Source organism: Pavona decussata, unplaced genomic scaffold (assembly GCF_977016875.1).
Source record: "Pavona decussata unplaced genomic scaffold, jaPavDecu1.1 SCAFFOLD_317, whole genome shotgun sequence".
NCBI lineage: Eukaryota > Metazoa > Cnidaria > Anthozoa > Scleractinia > Agariciidae > Pavona > Pavona decussata.
This window is the reverse complement of record NW_028145708.1, coordinates 436,922-463,753: the sequence shown is the minus strand read 5'-3', so window position 1 is coordinate 463,753 and position 26,832 is coordinate 436,922. Positions and strand designations below refer to the sequence as shown.

The following is a 26,832-nucleotide window of genomic DNA, read 5'->3' as shown; positions in this document are numbered from 1 at the left end:
AAGAAGCTGGGAAGGGGAAGTCCGCAAGTCCTTGCCCAAACAGTTTGGTGGCTCCTGACCCAATATTTTGGTCTTCAAAGTCGACAGGAACACCACAGCATGACGGTTGAAGATTTCTCCTTTGGATTGGATGAAAACAACACAGAGTACGTCGAATTTATCGAGAACCCCACAAAAACACGCCAGTCCGGACTGTCCGCAAAGCCCAGAAGCTTCCTTCCAAAAATGTTTGCAGCTGGAGGTAACAGATGTCCCGTTGCAATCTTCAAAGAATTTCTGTGGCGTCGTCCTCCCGAAATACGGACAACCGGTCCACTTTATCTGTCTTGTGTGCCAAATCCGTCCTCGCCAGTTTGGTATGAGCGGCAGCCGATGGGAGTAAACAAAATCAACGACATGATGAAGTCCGTTATGAAAGGAACGACCCTAGAAGATTCGTTGAAGACCTTTTCCAGCCACAGCGCTAGGAAAACGGTTGTAAAGAAGTTGAAGACAGCAGGCCTAGAGCGAGGTTCAATTGTTAAAGTAACGGGCCACAAAAACGAGAAGTCACTGGATGACTATGACGAAGGAGATGAAAGAGAACAGCGAGAGCTTTCCCACACCATCAGCCACGGTAAAAACATCAACAGCCAGTTAGCTCGAGGAAACAGCTTTAATAGTAGCACCAGCAGCTCCAGCAATATTTTCAATCCGTTCTCGCCAGACCCTCAATCGGCTCAATGTGGAAACAACTTTAACCAAGCAGCTTTCGCGGCGTTTCAGATGCCAAGTTCTATCTCTGGCCAGAATGATCAGCGTCAGTGTTTCATGAACATAAACCATTTCCACCAATGTCAAGTCACTTTCAACATGGGAAACACAGCAGCTCCCGAAAAGCCACAGTCAGCCGCAACAGTATTTCTCACTGATTCATAAGTTCGAAACGCTTCAAGTTTTGAAAATGTTGATCGATTTCGCCTCAATTAGATTCGACAAAAAACATAAACAAGTTGACTTCTTCTAATAGACAAGTTTTGACGTCTTTTCACACCTCTTTTCTCCTTGAGGTCCATAAAATGTAAACGCTTTAGAATGATAAATGCTTCCAGAACTTGATCTTTGTCGATTGAGAGGATATTTTTGGTCTGTAAGTTTCCACAAGTGCTAGCATGTCAATCAAGGTTGTCATTTTTCAACCAACAACGTTAATATAGGCGGGACCAGTGAGCCATGACACGAAATAAACACGACAAGAGGAAAACAGAGTCAAATTTTTGCATGTATATTATTGACAAGTAATCACATGATTTTTCTCGTGTAATTTGGGATAAACCAGCACCCGTTAATTTTCAAAGACTACAAATTGCACTCGCCCTACGGGCTCCTGCAATTTGGTTAGCCTTTGAAAAATTTACTCGTGCTGATTTATCCCAAATTGCACTCGAAATCATGTGATTACCTATACAAATTTTGACTGAGTTACATTTTTTTTTCAAAATACCTCCTCCTAAACTTTAGATGCATTAAACGTGACATACATTTAGTTAAAGCCTATTTGCACAAAAGTGGGGCCTGACTTAGGGTCAAGTCTATTTTAACTCAAAAGCACTAACACCAATCTACTAATGTATGGAATAAAATTGGTTGCCACTCTACGCTGCGTGCCGTACAGAGCACCGCGATTTTCGTCAGACCGATAGAGGCATTTCTGAACCGAACTCTTTTAGAAATACAACAATAATCAGTAGGTAAATATGTCTGACCATTTAGCCATATTTTAGAGAATATCTATCCTTTATTGATATTTTAAATGAAACCTCTTGAGCTTTTTTTCTTTTCCACGATGTGCTATAACGGTGTTTGTTTTTCGTGACTGACAGTTGTTCAAGGTATATATTCAATATTCATTCTGCGCTCAATTTAAAGCGTTACCTTTCTTGTGTGTATGAATAAGTTCTGGAGTTTATTTGCCTTCTTTCTAAAAATCCGCAGTAGTTAAAAATTCTCTCCAAGACAAGGAATTATCTGGGGGAAAAAGTTCCTTTCTCCCTCTTACAATATGTGAACTGGTGGCGATTTGAATATTTTGTGAAAACCCTCGTAGCACATACCGAAAGGTCAGCATTGCTTAAAAATATCTGCAATTCCATCCAATTGCTTCCTGCATGAAAAATTAGACTTATTGTGGATCCAGCAGAGACAAGGAGAGCTTTGTTTTGCACATTGGGCTGGTGTTGCCTAAGCGTTGGATATATCAATTAACCTCGGTCGCAAATTGATTAGAAGTATAGTTTTTCAAAGAACGACGGCTCATCGATACAGCTTTTCTTGTGCTTCCATATCCTCTCCAATCACTTCAAAAGAGCTCCAACGGCAGTCCTGACTCAAAAGACTAATCTACTTGCGTTCGAAACTATGCATCCACATCTTGGAATCACGTGTTTTTTAGAGATTCGGTTTTCCTTAGAAATTATACGTTGACTGGCGAGATAAACATTGTGAAAGTAGAAACTGAGAAAAAACCTTAATGGAAACGGAGGAAGGAGAAAAATACACCACAGCCTAATGGATAATCGTACTTACGCGAGCCAACAGCGGCGATTTTCCCAAACAGGAGAATTATTTCATCGACAACTCCACTTATGACTTGTCTCCCCGCCACACTTACAATCTCCCCAGCAAGTGTACTGGCACGACTTTGCCGCACGCCTAATTTTTCTCAATAAATGTCCATGTCTCAGGCAGCATCGCGCAGAATGCCTGGACATCATGAATAATTCATAGCCACTGAAGCGGCAAATTCGAATGCGATCGTACAGCAAATCTGTTTTAAAACAAGAAATTATTGGTTGTTTGACTTCAGAGTACAGCAAATCTGTTTTGAAACAAGAAGTTATTGATTGTTTGACTTCAGAGTACAGGAAATCTGTTTTGAAACAAGAAATTATTGGTTGTTTGACTTCAGAGTACAGCAAATCTGCTTTGAAACAAGAAATTATTGGTTGTTTAACTTCAGAGTACAGCAAATCTGTTTTGAGATAAAGAATTATTGGTTGTTTGAGATCAGAGTACAGCAAATCTGTTTTGAAACAAGAAATTATTGGTTGTTTGACCACAGAACACAGTTGGACGTAGTTGGCAGGACAGGTCGATTACATCGGGTTACTTGGTAAGATAAGACATTGGTTACTTACCTAATTCGCTTTTCAATAATTCTTTTCTCGTTCAGTTACTTTTACATTGTCGAAAGTTTCCAAGATATATAAATGAAACCCGGGTAATGAAAGAAGTACACTGCCGGCATCCACGCCATTTTGACACTGAGCGCGCATGGCTAAGGCAGCAAGAACGCTAGCCAGACATATCGACTAAAACGAGAAACGCCTTGGGGAGGAGGGGAGGGTTAGTTTCTCGTCAACTGCGTTTAAGTTGTTTCTTCACACTGGATAGGAAGTTAGATTTACATGGACGGAGCGGGGGGGAGGGGGGGGGGGGGGGAGGGGGAGAAGGGAAACGGAAATAGCGTGTTTATCAAACGAATTGATAAAAATCAGTGTTATGTAACATTTGAGCGTGGTATCTGTTGGTATTGACTTCTTTCATGTTTGGTGGCTTCTTAAGAAGCCGTTGTTTTTCTTCACTTTTCTTCATTAAGAAACTGCATGGTAGGTCTTCCTGAATACAATGCACAGACGCTCGATCAGACGGGATACCTTCTGTCCATGTTGATAGAACGCAGGTGACTTGGACAGCAACAGACGGAAAGTCACCTGAATTACACGGCATCGGCTTCCATTGGCGTTGATAGTGCGCTCTGTGTATGCTGCAAGTCCTCCTCTCTGAAGGTCCTGATCTTGGATGTTAATCGGCGTAGCTCTGAAATCGGCTGGCAGGCTGGAAAACAGGAAACGCAGCACGTCGTGTCTTATTTCGATTGATTCTTCGTATTGGAGAGGAACTTTCATTCCTCTTTCAAATACGACACCAATCCTTTCTCGTGCCTCTTCTACACGAACTGGATCAGGATCAGGGTTCTCGAAGGCTTCTACTACTGTAAGTCTGCCTGCAGGTGATCTTTCGGCTCCCAGGTGTTTTGGCTGGCACAGTATCCATACCATTTAACCATGTAGAAAGGTCTCCCGTTAAGAATCTTTTTGGCCATGATGCGCTCAGCTTCGAAAGTGCCAGGAACTTCAGGTTTTCTTTCACACATTTTACGGCCACGGGGAATAGAAGGCGTCTCAATAGACTTATAAAATCCTTGAGGCGGGCGAGAACGTTTTGCCATGGTCTTTTCGTTTGTCACTCTCAGCTCAAACTGTTTATACTGTATCTGTAGCTTACTGCGAATTTTATATTGACAAATTATGGAACAAAGCAAAGCTGCAGGATCGAAAAGCGCCAATAGCGTTGCATGTAGACCTGAGCATTCCCGAGCAAAGTCATGTTGTTGTTAAACACAGTGCCATAGCTTGAAGCCTTTTTACGTTCCTTAGCAAATTGTTCTAGACCCTAAGTCATGTTGTTGTTAAACACAGTGCCATAGCTTGTAGCTTTTTTAAGTTTCTTAGCAAATTGTTCTAGTTAAAGCTTCTCTTTTTTCGCAACAAAGAAAATGCACGCGCGCGCGAGTTTTTTCGAGCATAAGCTACTCTAGATTCAGGCACAACAAGTATATTCACTTTATTTGAAAATCGACATTTAAGTTTTCGTAGATTCGAATGCATGCGAAGACGTCACATTTGTTGCCGTGGGTTTGGCGGAAGGTAAGACTTGCCCTATTCACAAATAGTATAAAGAAGGCCAAACGGTCTTTCAAAAAATTCGATCTGTCATACTATTGAACGTTAATACACTTGCTGCCGGTGGGCACTTATTCAGCCATACTGCGAAGGTGCGACATTAGGAAACAATAGAATGAACAATAGCTTATGTGGCCTTTGTCTTTAAGCTCCGCCCTGACAAGTTGATGAGCTAAGCGGTATTCCCTGCGGAGCACGGCGCGCCTAGATTTGGACCAATGAGAGTCACTCAGTTTACGCTTAACCGCTAATATTACAGATCTTTTTTTTTTGCCGTGCAGTAAGAAAATGTCCACAAAACAATAGGCATTCTGCGCGATGTAGTCAATCTCGCAAACCGGGTCGCTGACGAGCCACGAGTACCCGCGTTCTTCCCAAGATCAGCTCTGCTTCGTGATATCGACGCATTTTGATCAGTGACAGCTCGCCAAATGTGCCGATATATTTGAGTTGCTTTCAGAAAGCAAAACAACTCTCCTTGTCTCTGTTGGATCCTCGATGAGTCTGTAATTTTTCATGCAGGGAACAACTGGATGGAATAGCAGATTTTTAAGTAATACCGACCTTTCGGTATGTGCTAGGAGGGCTTTAACAAAATATTCAAATTGAAACACCTCTGGGTTTTAATTGAATAAGACTGAAATGACTAACGGAGTCTTGATACGTTGATAAATAAAGACTGCGTCACAAAGCGTAAAGAAACCAGTTTACATACTATAAGAGAGAGAATGGAACTTTTCCCCCATCTAATTCTTTGTCTTGGAGAGCAATTTTAACTACTGATTTTATTCATACATACAAGAAAGGTAACGCTTTAAATTGAGCGTAGAATCAATATTGAATATATACCTTGAAATGAACAACTGTCAGTCACGCAAAACAAACACTGCTATAGCACATCGTGGAAAAGAAAAAAAGCTCAAGAGGTTTCATTTAAAATATCAATAAAAGGATAGATACTCTCTAAAATATGGCTAAATGGCCAGACATGTTTTTACCTACTGATTATTATTGTATTTCTAAAAGAGTTCGGTTCAGAAATGCCTCTATCGGTCTGACGGCTTTATGTTTAGTTTCGATTGAAATCCGTGAAGCGTAGAGTGCCCACAAACTTTATTCCATACATAAGTAGATTGGTGTTTGTGCTTTTGAGTTAAAATAGACTTGACCCTAAGTCAGGTCAAACTTTTGTGAAAATAGGCTTCAACTACATGTATGTCACGTCTAATGCATTCTAAAGTTTAGGATCCTCTTCTTATTATAAAAGTGTAGTCCAACAGAATTTCGCAGACAATATTTTGAAAACAAAGCTCCAAAAGGAATTACTGACCCACAACTAGTACAGGATATGTCAGCTGCTCTACCGCGATTTGTAATCATTACTCACTTTCACCGGATTTCTACTGGCGACTGTCTGGAAAAACATTTCCTTCCTTTACACCTCACAGCAAATTTGTAGTTTTTTCTTAACCTGGTTGAGGTCACTTGCAACGGCCGTTTGTCAAATTTTTACATCGAGCAGTTTTTCTTTCCAGAGACAATTTGCCTTTGATTGTCATCAAAAGATAGAAACAAAACTTGCAAAACTTTGTTGCCCAGGGTGGACTCCAGGTTCTGATCACGTGCGTGCGCCGGCCACACTTCTCAATGACGTCATCGCGTGTTTATACTCTAATCACAAACTCTGCTACACCAATCAAAGCGCCAATTTTGCACTGTCGTTATACATGTATAAGAGTATAAATCATAGAAAACTGCCGTCATTTGTTAAGAAATAAACAAAGTTAAAGTCGAACTCAAAGTTAGATAATTTTGAAAATCTCACGTATGTTTAAATGTCACCTTAAGTGTTCTTGTGAGAAATTAAGAGCACTTATGAGTTTCAAATATGAAGTGTTTTCTCTGACGATGGGACTCAACTAGTTATTGTAAAAGCAACTCCTACATATCAAAAATTGTGCACTAAGATTGTTTTCCTACAGGGGAGAGGTTACGCGAGCAAATTCCGGTCATCAGTACCTTTTAACCTGAACTCCTTTCCTAGAAAATTTTTTTGTGTCCATATAATTTTTGCGACTTTCAAGGCATGCAGAAAATGGTATCACGACATTTAATGCCATTATCGTGTGGATGTTCTTTTTGACTTGAACCCATAGTTAGGTCGCAGTGTTCGTCGGCATCAATGTCCTCATCTTGCTGCAACTCATTTTAACTCGTGAATGCGGGCATGCACAGTAAAAGAGTTATCGTAATGTGGGGGAAATGCCACTCGGTCGATCGGTCGATCTGTCGTAGAGTTTCAAATGTGGCGTACTCTTACGGTTCGTTTTCGGTTCTGTCCTCCTTCAATTATAAAAATTCACGTCTTTTGGAGTTCGATATTAAAAGAAATAGCCTAAAGAACACTCGACCGTTGTATATAGTCTGCGTGCGTTTTTATTTTGGTGACTGGGAACGCCGCGTTGAAAGCCGCTCAAGGCCGAGGATAGTCGTCCAAGTCAACCGGGATTTAGAGCAAAAACGATGGAGAAACGTCTGACGGTGTTTCCTGCTCATTCATGTATTCTTTTTGGCGGTCCGAAGTAATTTAACTGTTAAAATCGTAGCGCCGCGAGTGCCAGAAAGTTTGACAACCTCAACAACATTAATCTTTCCTTCAAGCGTCATGGACATGTTGTGTAGTGGCGTGGTGCGCTGACTTAGAAGCAAAGGGTCCCGGGTTCGATTCCTGAGGTAACGGGAAGAATTTTTTCTTTTCTTCATCGTCGTTAAAAGCCAACCACTTTAAAGGTTCCAAACAATTTTCAAAATTAAACTTTCTTAAAAAAATACAAAACTATTCAAGGAGCTCAATCTTGCCAAGGGAAACGGCTAAAAATCTAAGCGGTGTAGGATGTGGATTTAAATGCCCGTGAGGCCCCTTTTTAAGCCTTCATGGCTTATATTCCGAGTTCTGGGCCAACCAAACAAAATGCGAACAACGTTTTTATACCTTGCCACTATTTACTACTGCATTCACGAGTTGGCTCACAGGAGCCTTTGATTGGTGTAGCCGTACGAGTCAATCAAATCCATTTCTTTCTGACTCCTTGTTTGCTGGCAACAACAAACTGGTGAGCATTGAAAGAAATGTGATTATGTTTTAAGCCTGGTGAATAAATGATAGATTTTTTTTTTCAGTAACGCCTAATGACATAGTCATACTCGTAACAAGCAAATTCGGGCTCTTCCAAAAGGAGACGAATCTCTTTCCAATGCACTACTACTGAGCTACAGGAGACTCGTGGAGCTAGGCCATTAATCAAGCTCGAACTAGCTTTTTATACTTATTAAACGTATTGTGTAGTCGTGTTAACCTAGATGAGGCTGTTGAAAGTCGACAGAAATTGACGTGTAAAAAGTCGAAAAGACAGGAAAGCGTAATAGTAGTAATATCAGCTAGATTACACCCAGTTTGACAGGTACTCATTAAAATGACTTACCATGGCAACCGAAAAATTAGCATAGCACAATGATGGACTGGTAACAATAGCGATGGGCAGGGTCAGATATCGTTGCATAGTTATGAGGGTCACCCTAACCTCGCTTTCATGTCATTGATATTTATAAAGGACAATGACATGACGTCACGAATTACTGTACTTGTGGAATTCGTTTTTCTCGTGTCCGTCTCTACTAAGCCCTCTGTCTGTTAAAAGAACGTGTGGTGTTTAGTGGTATGGACAGTATTATCTACATCCATCGTCCGGGTTTGACCGAACCTCTTCTTGGCGATTTCCTCGGGGACTTCAAAGATGAGTTGAGCAATGGTGACTACATCGTTGAATTTGCTTTGGGGGTTCCCAAAAGCTACGGCTTTGTCACCGCCAAAGGTAAATAAGAGTGCAAAGTGCGCAGTCTGTCCCTCGACAGTGAAGGGTCCCGTCAAATGAGTTGTCAGGTTCTGCATCAAAACGTCCTGGATGACATCCAGATCTAGAATCCCTTGGAAGAGGGGGCACGCCAGACCAGCGTCATCAAGCCCCATCACATCGTCTGTGACTGCAAACTGTGCGCCATCGAGACAACCGACCAAGTAAAGAAATATCAGCCGGTGTATAATAAGCGCGTTGTTGATCCTACTACCTTCCAAACGTACCCGTACGGTTATGTTAGATACGCCCTCGAAGATGAGAAAATGGCAGAACTGCTGTGTGAATTGTAAAAAGGGACGCGTGATCACTAGGGACACGCCCAAGTTCCCTCCTGAAAAGTATAGGTTTTTTCCATTAAACTTTTGTTGGTAGTTTTAATTCTGGTGTCTTTGGCTCGAGAAGGGAAGGGAGGGGGGAGGGGGACCCACGTCCGGTGATGGGTGACATCGTCTCATCGTCCTTCATAAATATCCAATGAGATGAAAGGTTAGGGTAACCCTCATTACTATGCAGCGATATTTGTCTCCGCCCATCGCTACTGTTACCTTTCTATCATTTTTCAGTTCCCATAATAACTCATTTTGATGAGTGCCACCTGCCAGATCCTGGCGGTAACATCAAAGGAACGTTGCTATGGTAACACACTTTGATGAGTACCTGTCAATTTGGGTCTAATCTTGCTGCTACTACTACTCGTAATAAAATCATTCGTCGCTTGCTGGGCTTCACTGATCCTTTGAACTCTAATAGAATTAGTCGATTGCATTTCTATTGCATTTAGTACAAAAGAGCGACTCTCTTTTAGATCCCCATATTAAATTTTCATCTAGAAATAGCTTTCGCAAATATGAAATAAGATTTTGTTTCGAAATTTCACACCACGGGCTATACTCGAGACGACTTGCAGCTGTTAGTTATGGAGAATACAGATCATTCAAAACTTCCCAATTCGCTAGTTATAGACGATGGCCTTTTACGTTAACCCTATCAAGACTGGGCTTTTTCGGTCTGGGGTGGGGAGGTTTCCTCCCCCCCCACCGCCCTCCATAACTTCGCAACTATAGTAGCTATGTCAATGAGGCTTGGATGATAGATAGTACGTCCAAGGATGTTTTCCTTGACGTCCGCAACGAGAAGTGATGGATCCGTCATCTTGGATTTCTGGATTTCCCTCACCTTCAGGGTAAGCACTGCAACTAAGCGGAAAGCAATCAAAACCAACAAAGGAACAAAAATATGATCTAAACACAAAAAATTTATAGTAAGAAAAGTTTTTTTTCCTTCATTAAAAAAAGATTTTTCATTTCTGAAAAAACTTTCCGTCAAAAACTGGGTGTCATGGCAACATGAACCCTAACTGACAACATAACATTGCTCTAACATATATTCCTGAGAAAGTCGAGGTTTCATGACGTTTGTAAAGTAGATAAGCTTTGTGCCACCAGACATTTTACAGTAATTAAAGCTTATGATCGGCGCAATTCATCATATTATTACCTTGAAGGATCATCGTTTACAACTAGCGAATTAGGACGTTTGAATGCATTAAAGGGACAGTATCATGCTATTTTTAGTAACACATTGAAAATCGGAAAGACGCAATTGGTTGATAGCAGCCAAGATATAATGACAAAATTCCATTAAAAGACTATCAGAATGCAAAGAAACTATCCATGGATATTTTTGCTGGTAGATGATCAAGATAGAGAGGGGTTCAAATTTGAAAACGTCTGGCGGACGTTTTCAAATTTCGCTGTTGTAACGCACTAACAATCGCCGATTGTACTATATTTTGGTTCAACCTTTCGTATTAGAATCACTATTAATATTTCTTTAAATTAGCGATTGAGAAATTAATTAACATAGTGTTCAAAGTTTAAATTTAGTGAATTTTGGCCAAAAATCTCCCATCGATCTCCCATGATACTGCCCCTTTAACAGCTGCAAGTCATGCAAAATTCACGATCGCACCACTCGTTCTCCAATACTACAATCCGGCCGTGTGCGAGAAGTTCGAATCAGTCCTCAGCAAAAAAAGTCCTCCTATCTCATTTCATTTTTGTCACCTTCTTGCCAAGAGAAGTCGATGGAAGAGTTTTCAGCGAACTCTACGTTTCTAAAAGAAAATTGAATTTGGAGATCTTATTAGGGAGAGTCGCTTTCAAAGTGTTTGGGCGGTACACAAAACGTATATGAATTTTTCTTTGCAGGCACGATTACTTAAAGATTGTCGATGATAACAGTAATGAAGTCAATAAATACTGTGGTGAGCTTTCTGGGGAAGAAGTCTTTGTATTTGGAAAAAACGCGCTGTTAACGTTCCACACAGATGCTAATATTCAAAGAAAAGGATTTCAGATATCCTTCACTTATATCGAACCTAGTAAGTAAAGTGGTACAGCTTATTCAAAAACCTCGTGGATGACTTGAAAAACAACCCATATGGTTTCACTAATGATGTGAAAACAAGGTTTAGACACTGAAAATTCTACGATCTCAGTGATAGGATCATTAATTCTAGCAGTTGGAGCAAGTTTGCACTAGTTTCTGTTTAAGGTTACCGTATACCTTTGGAGGTGTCTCGCATCCAAGCGATGTAGCGCGTCCGGAGAAAACTGTAGATACCTAAACCCCTATATCAAATCAAAGCTTAAAAGAGCTGGCTTTCAAATTATACCAAGAATTGTGAAATAAAATGAATTGTCTAATTTTTAGCCCTGTTTTCTCGAATCAATTTTTTCACTTGAAAGGGACACCTTTTAGGGCTAAAACTCAAAGGGAATTTGTTCGTTTGCCCTCAAATTTAGACAATAGCTCGTTTAAAATATAAAAAACAAAATTGAATCTGCAATATTTTTCTTTCGAAATATTTTTTCTCCGAGAGCGATTTTGGTACGATCCCTTCACATCTATTTTTAATCCTGTTTCGAAAATGTTCTGTAACTTTTCACTGCAATTGAATATTTCAAAACGCAGACACGTTTTTTTAGCGCGTTGGGTCCGGAAACTAAGGAGCAAATAAAATTAGCAAAAAACAAAATTCGCTTTGACTTGTAGCTTTCAAAAGGTGATTCGGACGCTCGCATTTAGAGGTCCTGAAAAACTTGAGAATTTACGTTGTTTCAAAATTCTTGGTATAGTTTAATAGCCAGCTCAATAGTCCTTAAGTTGATATGGGGGCTTAGGTATCTACAGTTTAAGCTGGATGCGCTACATCGTTCGGACGTGAGACACCTCTTAAAGTATAAGGGAACCTTAAACGGGGTACTTTTAACCTAGAAATTAGAAAAAAAATAAAACCCTTTCGCGTCCCTTTTATAATTTGTAGGATGAATGAAAAATATCAACCCGAGACAATATTACAGCTATCTCGGGTTTAAAACTAATAAAGAACCCAGAATCTTGCAAAGGAAAGTTGCTGAACGCCAAATGAATTAAAATTTGCAAACTAGGCTGAAATTGTCGGCAACCATCGTTAACATTTTACACAAAGGTAGCTATACGGACCGAAAACCCCAAAAATACAACAAAGATTACAAAAATAAAAATACAACAGAAAGGTAATGAAAAAGAGAAATTAGCCTAACCGCTTTTACATAATTTAAAAATATTTACTAAAAATGCAAGCACTTTCGCCCGAAATAGGTGATTGCTTTTCTTTTCGAGAGCAGAGGAAATGTTGTATGGATCGATGTTGAATGAAAGTTTAAACGATTTTAATTCGATTCAACACGCTTTCAAAAAGCTTTGGACATTTTTTACGCTTTCAACAATGTTGGGCAACAAAAGCTGGTTCAACAAAGTTTTGAACGCATGTTGAACCAAATGTTGAAACCTTTTGAACGGGCCTTTACGTACTGTTCTCAGTCTTGAACAAGTAGATTCCTCTCCGTGACTTTCGGCTCCCAGACGTTGTGAAATGAAAATGCAAAGATTTCATCAACAGCCGTAAAGCATAACATCACCTTTCTTTCACACATACCACTGGCACTCATCGGCATTCAGATCCTACCGGTATGCGTTGTGACAGCCATTTCAATTTTATTTTGTTTAATTTAATTTACAGTTCTTCGATGGGCATTTTGCGAGTCTCAGTGCCCTTACAATTGAAAAAATTTACCTGTGGCCAAAAGCTAACAATGTCACTCGATTTGTAAAACTCAGACAAACTATAAGTCTATAAAAATAAAATGCGCCCTGCATAAACGCAAAAATCTGAGTTCTTCCAACATGACTTGAACCTATGATCGTCCAATTACTAGTTCGATACTCTACAGTTGAGGTACAGGAGACTCGTGGGAGCTAGGCTATAAAATTAGGTTCATTTGACAAACATCCTGCATACTGCATGGACTTCTTGAACAGGCCTAAGGCATAACATCAAAAATCCTTCACAAATACCACTCATCGACATTCAAATCTAGCAGTATGCAGAATGTTTGACGCATATTGTATCGCATTTAATTAAATGATCTTATGTTTCATTGTAGCTTTATGCCCAAAGAGCTGGATTCGTGGTCTCTATGGATCGTGCTTTAAGTTATTTTCCAGCCGTCTGGCATGGAACGCTGCAAAATCTGCCTGCTCAAGAATAGGAACGAGGCTTGCAGTGTTAAATTCACAAAGCTTAAAAAAAACAAAGATCCCTTCGTGGATTGCTTTGCACAGTGATCCAAAGAACAGCTCACGATGGCTGTGGATTGATGGATCGCGCGCTATTTACCCTAACTGGGACAGTGGAGAACCTAACAACTACAGAGGGGTGCCGGAAGATTGCGTAGAACTCCGTACTAATGGAAAGTTGAACGACTTGCCCTGTAGCAGATCTCTTCCTTACTTTTGCGAAATCAATCGTAAGTTGCAATTAATATAACTGACAATAGATTCTCAAAACACATTTCTTTGATATGGCTCTTACTTGTACGGAATCCGTCATTAACACAGTCATGGTGATGGAGATGTCAGTGTGAAGCGAAAAAAAAAAATTAAATGTATCAAGATAAAAGGTCATCTAGATAGACAAAGAGAGAAAATAACGGAAGAACTGCAGTTCAAGCCTTTTAGCTTATTTCTGTGGTACATGTAAGCGTTTACTCCTAAATCTTCACAACTCTGACTTCCTGAATTCGATTGTGGTCTGAAAGATCACAGATATCATGTTGTCCTTTTGCTGGCGGCTCCCGCATTACCGTAATGTTTTAAGCTTCTCAAGTTGGAATGACCGAAAAGCAGTTGTTTTTTGTCCTAACGCTTAATTTTCCAGCGAGTGAAGCAAGCTAAGTTAAATGGTTGCATTATCTGGTGTTAAATTGCAACTTCTCTTGTTCTCTTTTGGGATGTGAATTTTCAAGACTCGTTTAAAGTTATTACCTTCTAAAAGAGCAAACATATAACGATTGGACTTTGAAGCGTTCGAAGATTTTTTTGCAATCCCACTTCCGTCACACCACAATTAAGTACACTGTTTCAAGAATTAGCAGTGGAACTGACGTTGAAGTTCTTACCTCAAAATTTAGAAAACAATTAAGATCACAATCGTAATTACGAACACGCAGAAACAGAACGTATTTAATAGAAAATAGTGTTACAAATTCTCACAAATACATTCACAGCTTCAGAAGTTGCGCGATATTTAATATATTACTGACTCGTGTGATCGATGGAGACGGAAAAACGGCAATTTTGTGTGAAAGGTTTTGTCTCGAATATAGATTGTCACGGCATGAAATACGAGGGAGCTAAAGTTAGTGCTCTCCAAGTTCTAAGCCTTATCGGGCTTATTGAGCTAGTCAAGCTGCTGGGCTGAAGCTTGAGACCGCATTCGGCAGCCCTAATCGAGGAGCATTTATCCCTGATTTCGACTAGAGAGAAAATACTTTCTGCTGAGAATCTAGCTTCCCCATGCAGGCCCTCAAACAAAGACTTTACTCTGCCTTGACACGAGATTTTTTTCCTTTTAACTTATCCTTATAAATGTAATTTTTTTATAAATCAATTTACGTTTTTCTTCCATTGTCTAGTTTTGCTTCTTTACAGGTCTGATATATCTCCCAGGACTCCACCACCTCCATCCTTAAGAAACCAAAAACAATGAAAAACATCAAATGTGATGCAACTGGTCGAGAGACTACTCATTAAATCACTAAGTTAATCCACGAGATTGGTGCGTTCTTTTTAATGGGTTGTAAAATTTCCCAACGATGTATTTGTCCTACCATGCTACATTTGTCATCGCTATTAATTGAGGCTAGGAAAGCACATGGGCATTTTGTCTGCGCATGCGCGAAAAGAATAAGAATTTGAGTGGTCGGCGCCATTTATTATTTTGAGCGCGCTTCCACTGGTTTTCAAGTGAGCGATCTACGCTTTTAGAAAGATTTTTTCAGGAGAGATGAAAACATGTAACAAGTTTACATACATCTCTAATACTATGGGTACTCGTGGTGTTTGCTGAGACTTCGGATGAGGATATTTGAATGATCAAAGTAGGAACAGAACGAGAAAAAAGCCCGAAGAAGAGGAGTTTGACATTTGATTTAAGCTTACCGAAGTTCAAGATGTTCACATCAGACGACAAACCTTGAAGGTTAGTCTTAAGATGTTAAAGCTTTATTGTTATGAATCACAAGGTTGTATGTTGAGACGATCGTCAGATACATGACCATATGAAAGAAGGGAATTTGGAATTTGAGCTTATTTTACTTCAACTTCGAAGTTAATTTGCGTATAGTTGCCGGCGGCCCCCAAGCTTCAAATCACTTCTAATAACATTGTCTTTTCTTTCTCTTTGCAGTCGCTTAGGAGTCTAGGCTTTAAAAAATGTTCCAGCTTTAGGATTGAAATGCTCTTAGTACAACCTCTGGCGAATTTTTACTTGGAAGGTTTTGTTGGATTTTCCAAGTCGTGGCTCATGACAGTCTTTGGTGTAGTTGCTCTCCCAGTCTGTTGTGCAAGGTAGGTAGTCATATATCATTGTCACAGTTATAGTCTCGTTTCAATTCACTTCGACTTTGGCCCCTTTGTTTCTGTGTTTTAGTGGGAATTTTTATAATTGCATTTTTTGTCTTCAAGCGCTAACTTGAGTAAAAACTTACGTAGAACTTGTGTATTTCATGGTCCCCAAATCCCACACCACTATCAGTCCATTGTTTATTTATTTGTCTTTCGATCTATCCAGTTTATTTATTCAAGAAAAATGCGTGCTCTTTTTCTCATGAGGTTAAACTGCTGCCATTTTCTGTGTGTTCATGTAGTTTTCGAAACGAATGGCGTCAGCTGTATTCTATCGTGTTTATTTCATTAGCATGCTTCTGCCTTGCGAACTGAATTTTGAATCAAAATTTAATTTTACAGGCTTTATGAAGGGAAACACAACAACAGAGGTCTCACGTTTACTTCTTACAATCTGTGCCTGATGCTAACACTTTCTGTATATGTTACTCATGTTTACCGTAAAGAAAACTGGATGACTTTTTGGTCCTTTCCTTGTATTGCTAATGTCTTGTTTATACTTCTTCAGAATGTTACAATTCATATTTGCTCTTGCAACAACTTCATACACTGTAGAACGTAACATTGGAAATGCAATATTATTTTCTGTTATAAGATAATGTTTACAAATTGTGAACTGAAAACTGAAGATCATCCTTTGACCTGGAGACAGTCTCAATGTGTTTCCATACACTGAAAGATGCAGTTGCACAAAGTGACTGCAACATTACAGAAAAACACACAGTGGTGTGATCAGGTCACTCTAATTAGGATAAAATCTACTTGCTCTTTCACAGGTAAAAGATACAAAATTGAGATGTCAATTGGACAAATGACTGTATTTCAAATTTTCAATGAAAGAGTGAGAAAGGTGATTCAGCTGTATAACCTTCAATGTTACCCATAACAAAAAGTGTTGAATACTTCTGAGTTGTACACGTAAGTTTTTACAGAACAATAATTGTGTATACACATAGTATACCTGACCAATGTGATAAATGATAATTATAAAATCCAGATTGTTTTAATGTTACTTTAACTTAGTACTCGCTGACACATAAAGAACCAGGTGTATACATGGGTTTCGACAAAATTTAAAACTCTACAACCATATTTGGCATAGGCTGGTCAATAATGCAACCTGCTCCAGCAGACATTTCTGCTCCTTGCTTGTCAATGATGCAGATTATTAGGTCCATTAAACAACCCTGCATCAATCTAGAAGTCCCAATGGTACTATAAAAAACAGATTTTGTCTTCCTGTCTGTGTATTTATATTATTCTGATTTGATATCAGTTGTGTAAGAGCAGGGAGGGGAAGTGGGCAATTGTGTCCATGCTATATCAACAGGCCCTTCATGTTTTACTATTATGGTTTAAATGAAATTTTTAGGGGCTAAATGTTTTTAATAATAATTATTATTAGTGCTGGTTGATTAACTGCTGTCTTTTATTTTATTTTAGAGATTTAAAAGAAAAATCAAAAGGAAATTGACTGGCAAATCACCCCAGGATATGGCAAGGAAGAAGCAGATGATAAATTTAAGAAAGTGAATAAAGACAGTTTTGTTACATGATTTATTACAACTGTCATTATTAATAAATATTTTCACCGTTAAAAATTCTTACAAAGTGCGTTTGTTTTTGAAATCTTACTAATAGTGCGGCTGCCTATGCCGATGACTAATTCACCTCTTCTAAAATTTCATTGGCCAAGCGGTCAAGCTGACCAGCCATTAGTCGAAGCTGGGCAGCCACCCACTTGGCCTCAATCACAGATTTCTTTACTTTTTTTGCTTTAACTATTAGTTCTTCCTGTCGGATTTTGATTGTGGCTTCCAGTGCCAGTACCCTGTTCTCCCTTTCCTTTAACTCCTCTTCCTTTTCATAGAGTTTTATAGTTTGGAGGGCTCCCATCACTTCTAAGTCAAAGCCTCATAGTTTGCCCTCATACGAGTTTCATTACTCCTGATTCCACAACATTGCAAGATATGAGAAAGAGGTAAACAAAAATCTCATTATTTTATTAAGTTATCCAATTTTCATTCAATCTTGTTCCCAGGGGATACCCTCTCTGAGATTTGATAGATCACAGAAACTATCAGTCCTACAAGTTGTTAGTTATTTGGCCTGTAATAAGAGTCTTTGTCAGACTGACAGATTGTCACATAACTCCAATAATTTAATAGGTTGGAAAATAAAGTTGCAAAGTATGTGCATTTTTCATCTGCAGGTGAAATGATCAATGAATGTAATTTTTGTTGGCAAAAAAATTGTTTAATTTAGCCACTGGGAGGAGGGGGTGGAACTGGACAGGAATTTCCATTCAATAGTTTGTATTATAGCAGGAAGCTCAAAAGTGTGACTAGTTTTGGTTTACATTTTTCATGCCTGCATGCAAACCATCCATTCAGGAGCTGAAGATGTCTTGGTTTCTGATTGGATTGTATGCAAGCACAAAGAATGAGAATTAAAACAAACTGGTCAAACTTTTGGGCTCTTTGCTGTCAAGAGGCTAAGGCAAAAATGATGGGAAGAATTGCTTGCAACCCAAAGCTCAGTCGAGAAGAAGAAGCGTTATTGGTTTGTATTAATAAGAGGCAAGGAGCTCAACCTGTGAACTGTAAGGGATGCAGTCAAGCATTCAGCTGTTGTGTCACTTGCCGAGGCTTCAGCTGTTAGGTAACAGGCTGCTTATTTATTGTACTCACCCCTCCATGATGCAATTCTCACCAGTTGAGGTTTTAGGCAGTTTGACCAAAATAAAGCATTTGAATTTTAATGAATTGTGATAACATAAACCTGTGTTAAAGACCCTTTCCTTTTGTTCAAAGTATATTTGGAAGAGTTAAACTACTGCCAACTTTTAACTTCCATATCTGATGAGGCTGATTGCGAATAAGTTTAAGGTTACTTACTCTGTAATTTTTCCTCCAATTCTACCAAGCTCTCATTGGATATAACTACCATTTCTTTAGTACTACCGATATCTGACTTTTCTTTACTCGTCATTGACCTTTTGTGTTTCGGTAATCGTCCTCGCTGGTTGAGATTCATGTCAACAAACTTTTAAACGAAAACATAAACTTGTGTTAAATTTTATTTTTCGACAAAATTGCTTAAGAGTTAACTGCTCTTGCAGTTGAAGCTCTAGAAAATGTTTACAGGAAAGTGAGTACTACAAATGTTCAATAATAACTTGAGATAGCACTAACATGATGAAATGACTTTCCAGTACGTCTGTGTTCTTCAACAGCTATTCTGCATCCTTCGCAAATAACCTCATCTTCATCGATCGCTTTAACCATCTTGAAACAAGACTCAAAGTTGTTTATGTACGCTTTAACTTTTTGAAAGTTATTCGGTTGTGACTTTCTTCTGCACACCACACAACCATTTTTGGACTTTCTGGCGCTTTCACCCAAGTTACCAAGGGAGAAATTACAAGAATGACTAGAAAATTTTTCTCAAATACTCGCACCATTATTGAATCGTCTGTTGAATTTTCTGCGCGGAGCGGGCGCATAGCCAGCGGTTAACCGTATGAAAAAAAGGGCCAAGGGACATGCGCAGACAAAATGCCTCTCTGCTGGCTAGGAATATTTTGCGGGCTGTCATACGCCTCGTTTGAAATATGAGAATCTGAATTACTGTCACTTTTCAGTGAAATAAAAAAAAAGCAAATCTGAAAAGAAGCCGGAGTACAGTGTAAGGAGTTGTGAGATAAGGGTGGGCTGTTTAACTTTTAGACTTTGCAGTGGCTGGACTAGCAATTATTGATACTGGAGAAAACTGATTTCCAACCACTTGACTTGTTAGTTACAGATAAGGTGGCAATGAGTAGCGTATAGGAAGTACAATTGAGTCTTCTTTCACATTTTTACTGCCGAATGTATCAAAAAAGAAACACTTAATGAATTGGCTTAGCGCCTGTCTTCTTTGAATTTGTTTTGGAGAATTGCTAGCAAACAATATTTTATGGCGCTCTTTGAAATTACAGGAGAACAAGTTCTTCCCTTTTGTTTTAGTTATTAATAATGGACAACGTTAAATCAATGTATTGATAACGTGAAGAACGCATCGAACTCAAAGTTCAAAAACTACTAAAGCATATTTTATTTTTCTCGAATAATAAGCTTCCCTGCTTGTAAGTAAGGTCCGCATGGTTGTAAAAGTCCCAGATTTTCTTGAGATGTCGGTGGAAAGTTTTTAAACTTATCGCTTTCCTAATCTTGTTTAACAGCCGGCAAGCAATTGTTTCGGTGCTGAAATAACGGTCTTTTTCGGCCAATCGCTCTAATAATGTTTCTTTTGGTAATTATCTTTTGCCACTCTTCCAGGCTCTAACGTTCTTTTGTACCACATAAGATGTTTACTCTACGAACAGCTTTCTTCAAGTGTTTGTACTAGTGACTGGTTTAAAATATACATTGTGCAATGTACGCGTGTTAGGTCACGTGATAATAACAACACTACATGATGGATCTAGAACCTTATGATAATCAAGTAATACCCCCCTTTCTTTGAAGAAGTGAAAAGAAAAATGCATAAACAACAAAAATAGCAAGAAACTGAAAACCAAATCTTAATGTCTATAATCATAAGATCAACGTCTTGTGCTCAGTCTTGTGATCAATCAAGGTCATTAAATCAATTATTGTATCCAGTTACTTGTCACTGATAAGATGAGGGGTAAGCACAAAGTTCCTTAAAGACAAAGTCCTTCAGGTGGGTAGGCTGCCTCACGTGTCGCTTACAATGCTGTGGGGTAGAAGTGGATGTGCCTGTCGACTATACCTGGGGTTGCGTGTCAGCAACCGGTGCTTCTAGCTCTATGTCTGTCTGACCGTGCCTGTCTGTCTCAGTCTGAGTCAGTTGCTGGTCATTTGTCGGTTCATTGGTCTGGATTAATTCTGCTGGTTGTAGCTTTAGTGGGTAAGTTACTCTTTTAGGTCACCTCTATTCCGGCGGTAGGCTTCGGTGGCTCCACTTCGTTAGACCCCTCCTCAAATCGTTGGGTTACAACTGCTTTGTCACAGGCTTTCTGCCTGTGTCTGAACGGCCTCACTCTGACCACATCTCCTTCCGGAGATCTGTGGCCTAATTTTTGTGGTACCTAGCCTGCCTGGTTTATTTAGCCTGAGTCTCCTCCTTTACCGCTTGAGCTAGAACAGACATCTGCTCTTAGAAGCTCTTTTTTTGCTGGCAGTTGTGTTTAGCAACGTCGACCTAGAAGACTCTGTTCTGGACTGGACCCAAGCCATGGAGTTGTGGGAGTATTGCGCAGTACCAGTACTGCCAGTTGGAGGTTCCCTCTAGTTCTTTTGGTTTTCCGTAAAGGGCGATTTTCTACCTTACTACCTGTCTCCGCTTAGCCGTTGGTATTCTGGTGCCCATTTTTAGGGCTTCCCATTGGACGCTTAAAACCTCACTCATTAGCGAAGTTAGAGAACTGCTTACAGGCGAATTGTGGATCGTTGTTGCTGATGGTGACATCCGGGATTCCTTGCCTTCCTCGCTCAGATCGTTGCGGTAGCTGAAGTAGTGCTAGTACCACGGAAGCTGTTACTTTTCCTCTGGCCAGCCTCTCTAAATTATGCCTTTCGACTGCTGCAAGACCTCGTCGTCGCGCGTTCTGCTCTTGTCAGCCATCGGCAGCAGCTTGACAGCATTAAAGAGTACAGATTATCCGTCTGGGTGTTCTCAGTAACTGCTAGAAATGACCTACTGAGGTTATTAGTTTGTACGTTACGGAGACGTCTGACTTCCGCACTTTCAAGAGCATTTCTTGAAGCTTCTTTGGCACACTTTGCAACGGATTTGTTGCAATTGCTGCCAGAGACTCGTGATCACTCTGGAGAGCCACAGGGCGAGCTTATACATATTGATCAAACTTGTTAAGTACGTAAGCCACCACCAGCATTTCTTTCTCAATCTGCGCTTACCTGGCTTCAAGATCTTTCAGGGAACAACTTGCAAATGTAATTGGCTACCCATTTTAAATTAAGCGTGGGCTACGCCAATATCTTGTCACTTGCATCACGTTGGGCAGTAAGCTCGTTTTGTGGGTTCTAGAACTTCAGTAGGGGTGCCGTTGTCATTAGCTGTCTTACCTTATCAAACGCTTCATCGTGTTCACGTTGCCATTGCCAGTTTACTTCCCTGTGCGTCAATTGCTGTATGGGTTCTAGAACCTCTGCAAGATAAGGCAGGAACTCAGCGAGATAGTTGATGAACCCACAGTCTCCTTACAATTTAAAACAAAAACAAGCGATAATAATGTTGATTGACGTTTCGATAATTCCATCTCACCATTTTCAATTTTGTGTAAGTTGGATTATGCGGGTACTTATATAGAGAAAAGCGTGCAAAAGTTTAGTTACATACGTCAAATTGTGTTTTTAATTACATGCAAATAAAAATTTTCGCGTGGTTTTCTCTATATTACTGCCCGCATAATGGACTTAGATAACTTTGAAAATGGTGACATGGAGTCATCGAAACGTCAGTCAACATTATTATCGCCTGTTTTTACTTTAAAATGTTTATCGAAAACCTCCGTGATTAAAACCTCCTCACAGCCCTGACATTATTGGGCTTAAGCATGGTGGACATGGCCTCAACTTTGTCAGGATCTAATTTTAGACCATCTGGCGTGATAAGGTGTCCCATGCAGGGAATTCGGTTTTACGCCTTTCTCACTGCAATGTTGCAGAAATTTCTGTAGCTTAATGTTGCGGTCTTCTCGTGCTTCATCTTGGGTGTCTCCTACCTCGTAAATGATCACGCCAGTGCGCACAGTAAGTTGATCAATACGGTCAAGGGCATGGTTCAGCTCAAATCTCACTGGCTAAGTGAACGCCGAAGTTTAGTCGCTTCCAATGGTACCTTCCATAGGGCGTCGTCCAGTTACAAATGCCAGTAGCCGTTTCTTGCGACAACATCTCTATCTCTCTTTCTCTCTCTCTCTCTCTCTCTCTCTCTCTCTCTCTCTCTCTCTCTCTCTCTCTCTCTCTCTCTCTCTCTCTCTCTCTCTCTCTCTCTCTCTCTCTCTCTCTCTCTCTCTCTCTCTCTCTCTCTCTCTCTCTCTCTCTCTCTCTCTCTCTCTCTCTCTCTCTCTTTAGGGCTATGTTAATATGTTGAGAATCAAAGTCTTAATCTCCTTATGATTTTGTCGCAACGACCAGGTCGGTTGGCGCATCAACAGGCATCAATAAGACGATGCCTGTCAGTCTCTCAAGCTCAGTTTTAACCTTGGGTTTAATCGCAAATGGAATATGTTTGGACGGCGCTACGTTGGGTGGCACTTAAGGGTCCACGTTAGGATGGTGTTGTCCTTCTAGTCGGTTCCTAGATCACATTCAAACGTCTTTATATTCTTCAATGATCTCTTTGGCTGTGTGTGCAATGTCACTGGTCACTTTCACTGCGGCTACCTTCTCAAAGGTTTCATCGTGTACTTTAATCAGACCCATTTGTTGCATAACTCTAGCGCCCAGCAATAATGCCAAGTTTTCGTTTACAGCGACGATGTATTTCGCTTGAGTACTTCCGGCGATTTTGGGGATTTCGTGCTGTCACGCTATAGGTCCCTTCCGGTGTTAATTCTATTTTGTTCCACACCTTAAAAAAACCGTCTTTGTCGTTTTCATGTCCACGGTGTTAACTTGTTTGATGGGCAATGCGTTTACATTAACACCACAGTCCATGTGGAATTTAACAAGTTAATCAGCGTATTTACATAATTTTCTCGTTCCGTGATACTGTTGACAATTTTTGCCATTTCCGGTTTCGTATTGACGAAGTACAGGATTCTTTTTCGCTCGATTTCTCATGTGTTACATGTTCGACTTGATGTGTTTTATATTTCGATGTAACCTGCGTTGCAAAGTTATTTTTCTTGCCACAAGCCCACAAACGCGGCCACAGGAGAAGCACTTTGTCCTGTTTCTGCAATATGTACCTCCGCAGCACTCACACGGCTTGTCACTTCACAGGCGTCCCAAGCTTACGTTTAGAGAAAGCGAAAAATTAATTATCTATTTATTTATATATTCGTCACGGCTGCGTGAGTTGGAACGTGACCTTTCATCTTACGCGGTGTTAGGTTACATGAGAACCGTTGAGAATTTGAGCGCTTTATAAGACGTTGTATGGGGAACAAGAATGGATTTTGATTGGCCTGCTGTTGTTGAAGACAATCAGAACAATACATCCCAAGTAGGAGAGGGGAGAGTTTAATGAATAAATTAATGTACACATTTGTGGCTACGACAAAGGAAAAAAAAAAGAAAAAAGAAAAAAGAAATCGACCCGTTTTTAGACACGGTATGCCCCCTCAGTTAATCCCGCGTAATAAAATATCATTCATTTAGAACGCTAAATACTTTAAAATATCCTCATTTTTTACGCAAGATGATTAAAAAACTCACCTCTTGTGTGTCCGCTGTGCTTTTCATTATTTTTGCTGTTTTGGGCTTTTTATGCCACCACTCTTATGAAGGGGAGAACAGTGGTGGCATAAAAATCCCAAAACAGCGAAAAAAATGAAAAAGCACAACGGACACACAAGAGGTGAGTTTTTGTTAATCATCTTACGTAAAAAATGAGGATATTTTAAAGTGTTTAGCGTTCTAAAAGAATGATATTTTATTCCCCATACAACGTCTTATAGAGCGCTCAAATTCTCAACGGTTCTCATGTAACCTAACACCGCGTAAAATGAAAGGTCACGTTCCAACTCACACAGCCGTGACGCATATATGAATAAATAGATAATTAATTTTTCGCTTTCTCTAAACGTGAGCTTGGGACGCCTGTGGTCACTTTCGGAAGGTGTTCCAGGTCTTATGCCCGTTTGTTTTGGTTTCTGCCGTGTTTTGTGACTTGTTACTTTGACTTCGTGAGCATCTTCTTGCTTCACGATTTGGTCCATTGTTTTGACTTGAGTGTTCGAGAATTTATCGATGTTTTCAATTTCAGTGCCAGTCAGTTTGCTTTGGCGCAGTTGTCGTTCATGAGCAATCTCATTACGTATGCTAAGAACAATGCCGTCGCCTATCAGGGTGTCACGTAGACATGGAAAAATTCCACCATCGTACAAGTGTTCTCAGTTCTGCTACGCTTGTTATTTATCGATCGTTTCTCCTTCAGTTTGATCGTCGCTGTTGAGTGTAGCCTTCATATGTTTCGTTAGCATCTCCAATCGCATAGTTATCGAATGCTTTGATGATTTCTCTGAAATTGTGGCAATTTGTTCACTTAGGTCAAAGTTGTCGTACTTGTTCACCACGTCCGCTCGTATACTACATAGGAATAGTGCGACCCCATATTCTTCGTTCTGTTTGTCCAGTTGCGTGACGATAGAGTAGTTTGCCACTGTTGCTCGTACAACTTTCATTTAACAGCTGGTTTTATCCGCTGTAAAGCTTAATTTGTTCTGAAATCCAAGATGGCGGATGAGAGATGGCCGACATTTGACAATCCTGATGTCATTACAACATCATGTGACGCCATGACTTCAAAGCGGACCACAAAGGAAACATCTTTGGACGTACTACCTCTCCTTCAAGTCTTATTGTCATTGCTTTCATACTTGCGAAGCTATGGAGGGGTCGAACTCCCCCCCCCCCCCCCCCCCCCCCGCACATGTAAGATAAACAAAAGGCCGGTCTAGATAATAACATTTTTATTTCACATTTTCTTGCTTTTTAAAATTAAAAATTATTATATATTACAAACTTTACATATAAAATAGGGTTAAGGACCATTTTAACTTCGGCTTAACAATACATCTATGAAAAATTGAAGCAGCAATTTTACATGTTACCTACGCAATGTCCGTTGTTGTTGTTGTTGTTGTTGTTGTTGTTGTTGTTTGGCTTTTTGGAGTCTCCATACTTATTTTAGGCCACTGATCATGCAGTTCTTTAAATTTTCAGTTTGGATTTTCTCGTAGCTCTCGTCCAAGACACTATTGTTTTCAACTTGAGAATGTGATGGACATTCACACAACTGAGTCGATTTTAGCGTTTTTGTACCCCTCTTTGTGTTAGTTAAGCTTAAAAAAATGTATAAATACCGTAATTGTTGGAGTGAAATAATTAATGCAATTGTTTGGCGAAATAGGCTTCTTGAACTTCAAACTGTCTTGTGCGAAAAAGCGTCCGGAATCTATTGTCCCGCAGTTGTCGGAACGAGAAATAAAATTGTTTTGACGCAGTTGAGTTACTTAGCAACGAATCGTATAATACAATGGGCCTTTTTAAAAAACACACAATAGTGTTATCTCCTTAAATAAATGTGTTTTAATTTCAAGTTCTGTCTTTTAAATTTCTTGCTTCGCGTATTTTATCTTTTAGCAACATGTCCAAAAACATGGCTTCAGCTACGAGATTCTTGCTATAAATTTTCATCTAACACCCTGACTTGGACTGCAGCAAAATCTGTCTGCGAAGCAATGGAATCAAAGCTTGCTGTAGTGAGTTCACGTAGCAAAAAAGAAATTCTTGCTCCAAATGTAGAGAAAAGGACGTGGATTGGTCTTCATCGGCACCCCAGTAACACGTCAGGTTGGCAATGGATCGATGGGTCAAAGGTTTTTTACACTAACTGGAATGGTGGTCAACCTGACAACCATCAAGGTGCAGAAAATTGTGTAGAAATGGCTCCGGCTTCTGGAACGTGGAATGACAGGAATTGTACTGATCATTCCCATTACATCTGCGAAATGAGTGGTAGGTCTGAGAAATAAAACATTTAAATGAAATATAATATCCATACGGAAGGAAGTCGAGCGAGATCTAGACCTGTACAAGGAAGGAAGGAAGGAAGGAAGGAAGGAAGGAAGGAAGATAGGAAGGAAGGAAAGAAGGAAGGAAGGAAAAAAGGAAGCTTAAGGAGGGAGGGATGGACTGGGAAGGTAGGAAGGAACTTACTTTATTGGCTCACACAATTACTGGTAGACCCACAAATTTACATTGTGGGCCAGAAAAAAGAACAATTACGCCATATATTACGCCATAATTGTCTCACATATACGCTAGCTCTACGTTTTAAGGCGTTTACTTGGCTTTTTATCCTCCAACGTGTCGGTAGAAAGTTTTTTTTGTTGAAGAAGAGTAGACCATTATGACGGAAAAGTT

At 39.8% G+C, this 26,832-nt stretch overlaps 1 protein-coding gene and 1 long non-coding RNA gene across 4 annotated transcripts in view; both read left to right on the top strand.

The window, feature by feature from the left end:
• The first annotated feature begins 8,502 nt into the window (after positions 1-8,502).
• Positions 8,503-26,832, top strand: part of LOC146454054 (uncharacterized) — a 95,186-nt gene continuing 76,856 nt past the window's right edge. The window contains exons 1-5 of the mRNA XM_085095911.1: positions 8,503-8,656; positions 9,262-9,334; positions 10,909-11,081; positions 13,189-13,551; positions 26,050-26,424. Of these exons, the coding sequence (XP_084952037.1) occupies positions 8,503-8,656; positions 9,262-9,334; positions 10,909-11,081; positions 13,189-13,551; positions 26,050-26,424 (1,138 nt within the window). The remainder of the gene's footprint in view (positions 8,657-9,261; positions 9,335-10,908; positions 11,082-13,188; positions 13,552-26,049; positions 26,425-26,832) is intronic.
• LOC146454056 (uncharacterized) lies at positions 15,240-17,323 on the top strand. 3 transcript variants are annotated; one of them, XR_014859352.1, is made up of 3 exons: positions 15,240-15,284; positions 15,492-15,652; positions 16,486-17,323. It is a non-coding gene; the product is annotated as an uncharacterized LOC146454056 (long non-coding RNA). The 3 variants fall into 3 exon arrangements; XR_014859353.1 differs by having other exon boundaries at positions 15,492-16,627; positions 17,153-17,323; XR_014859351.1 differs by having other exon boundaries at positions 15,492-17,323.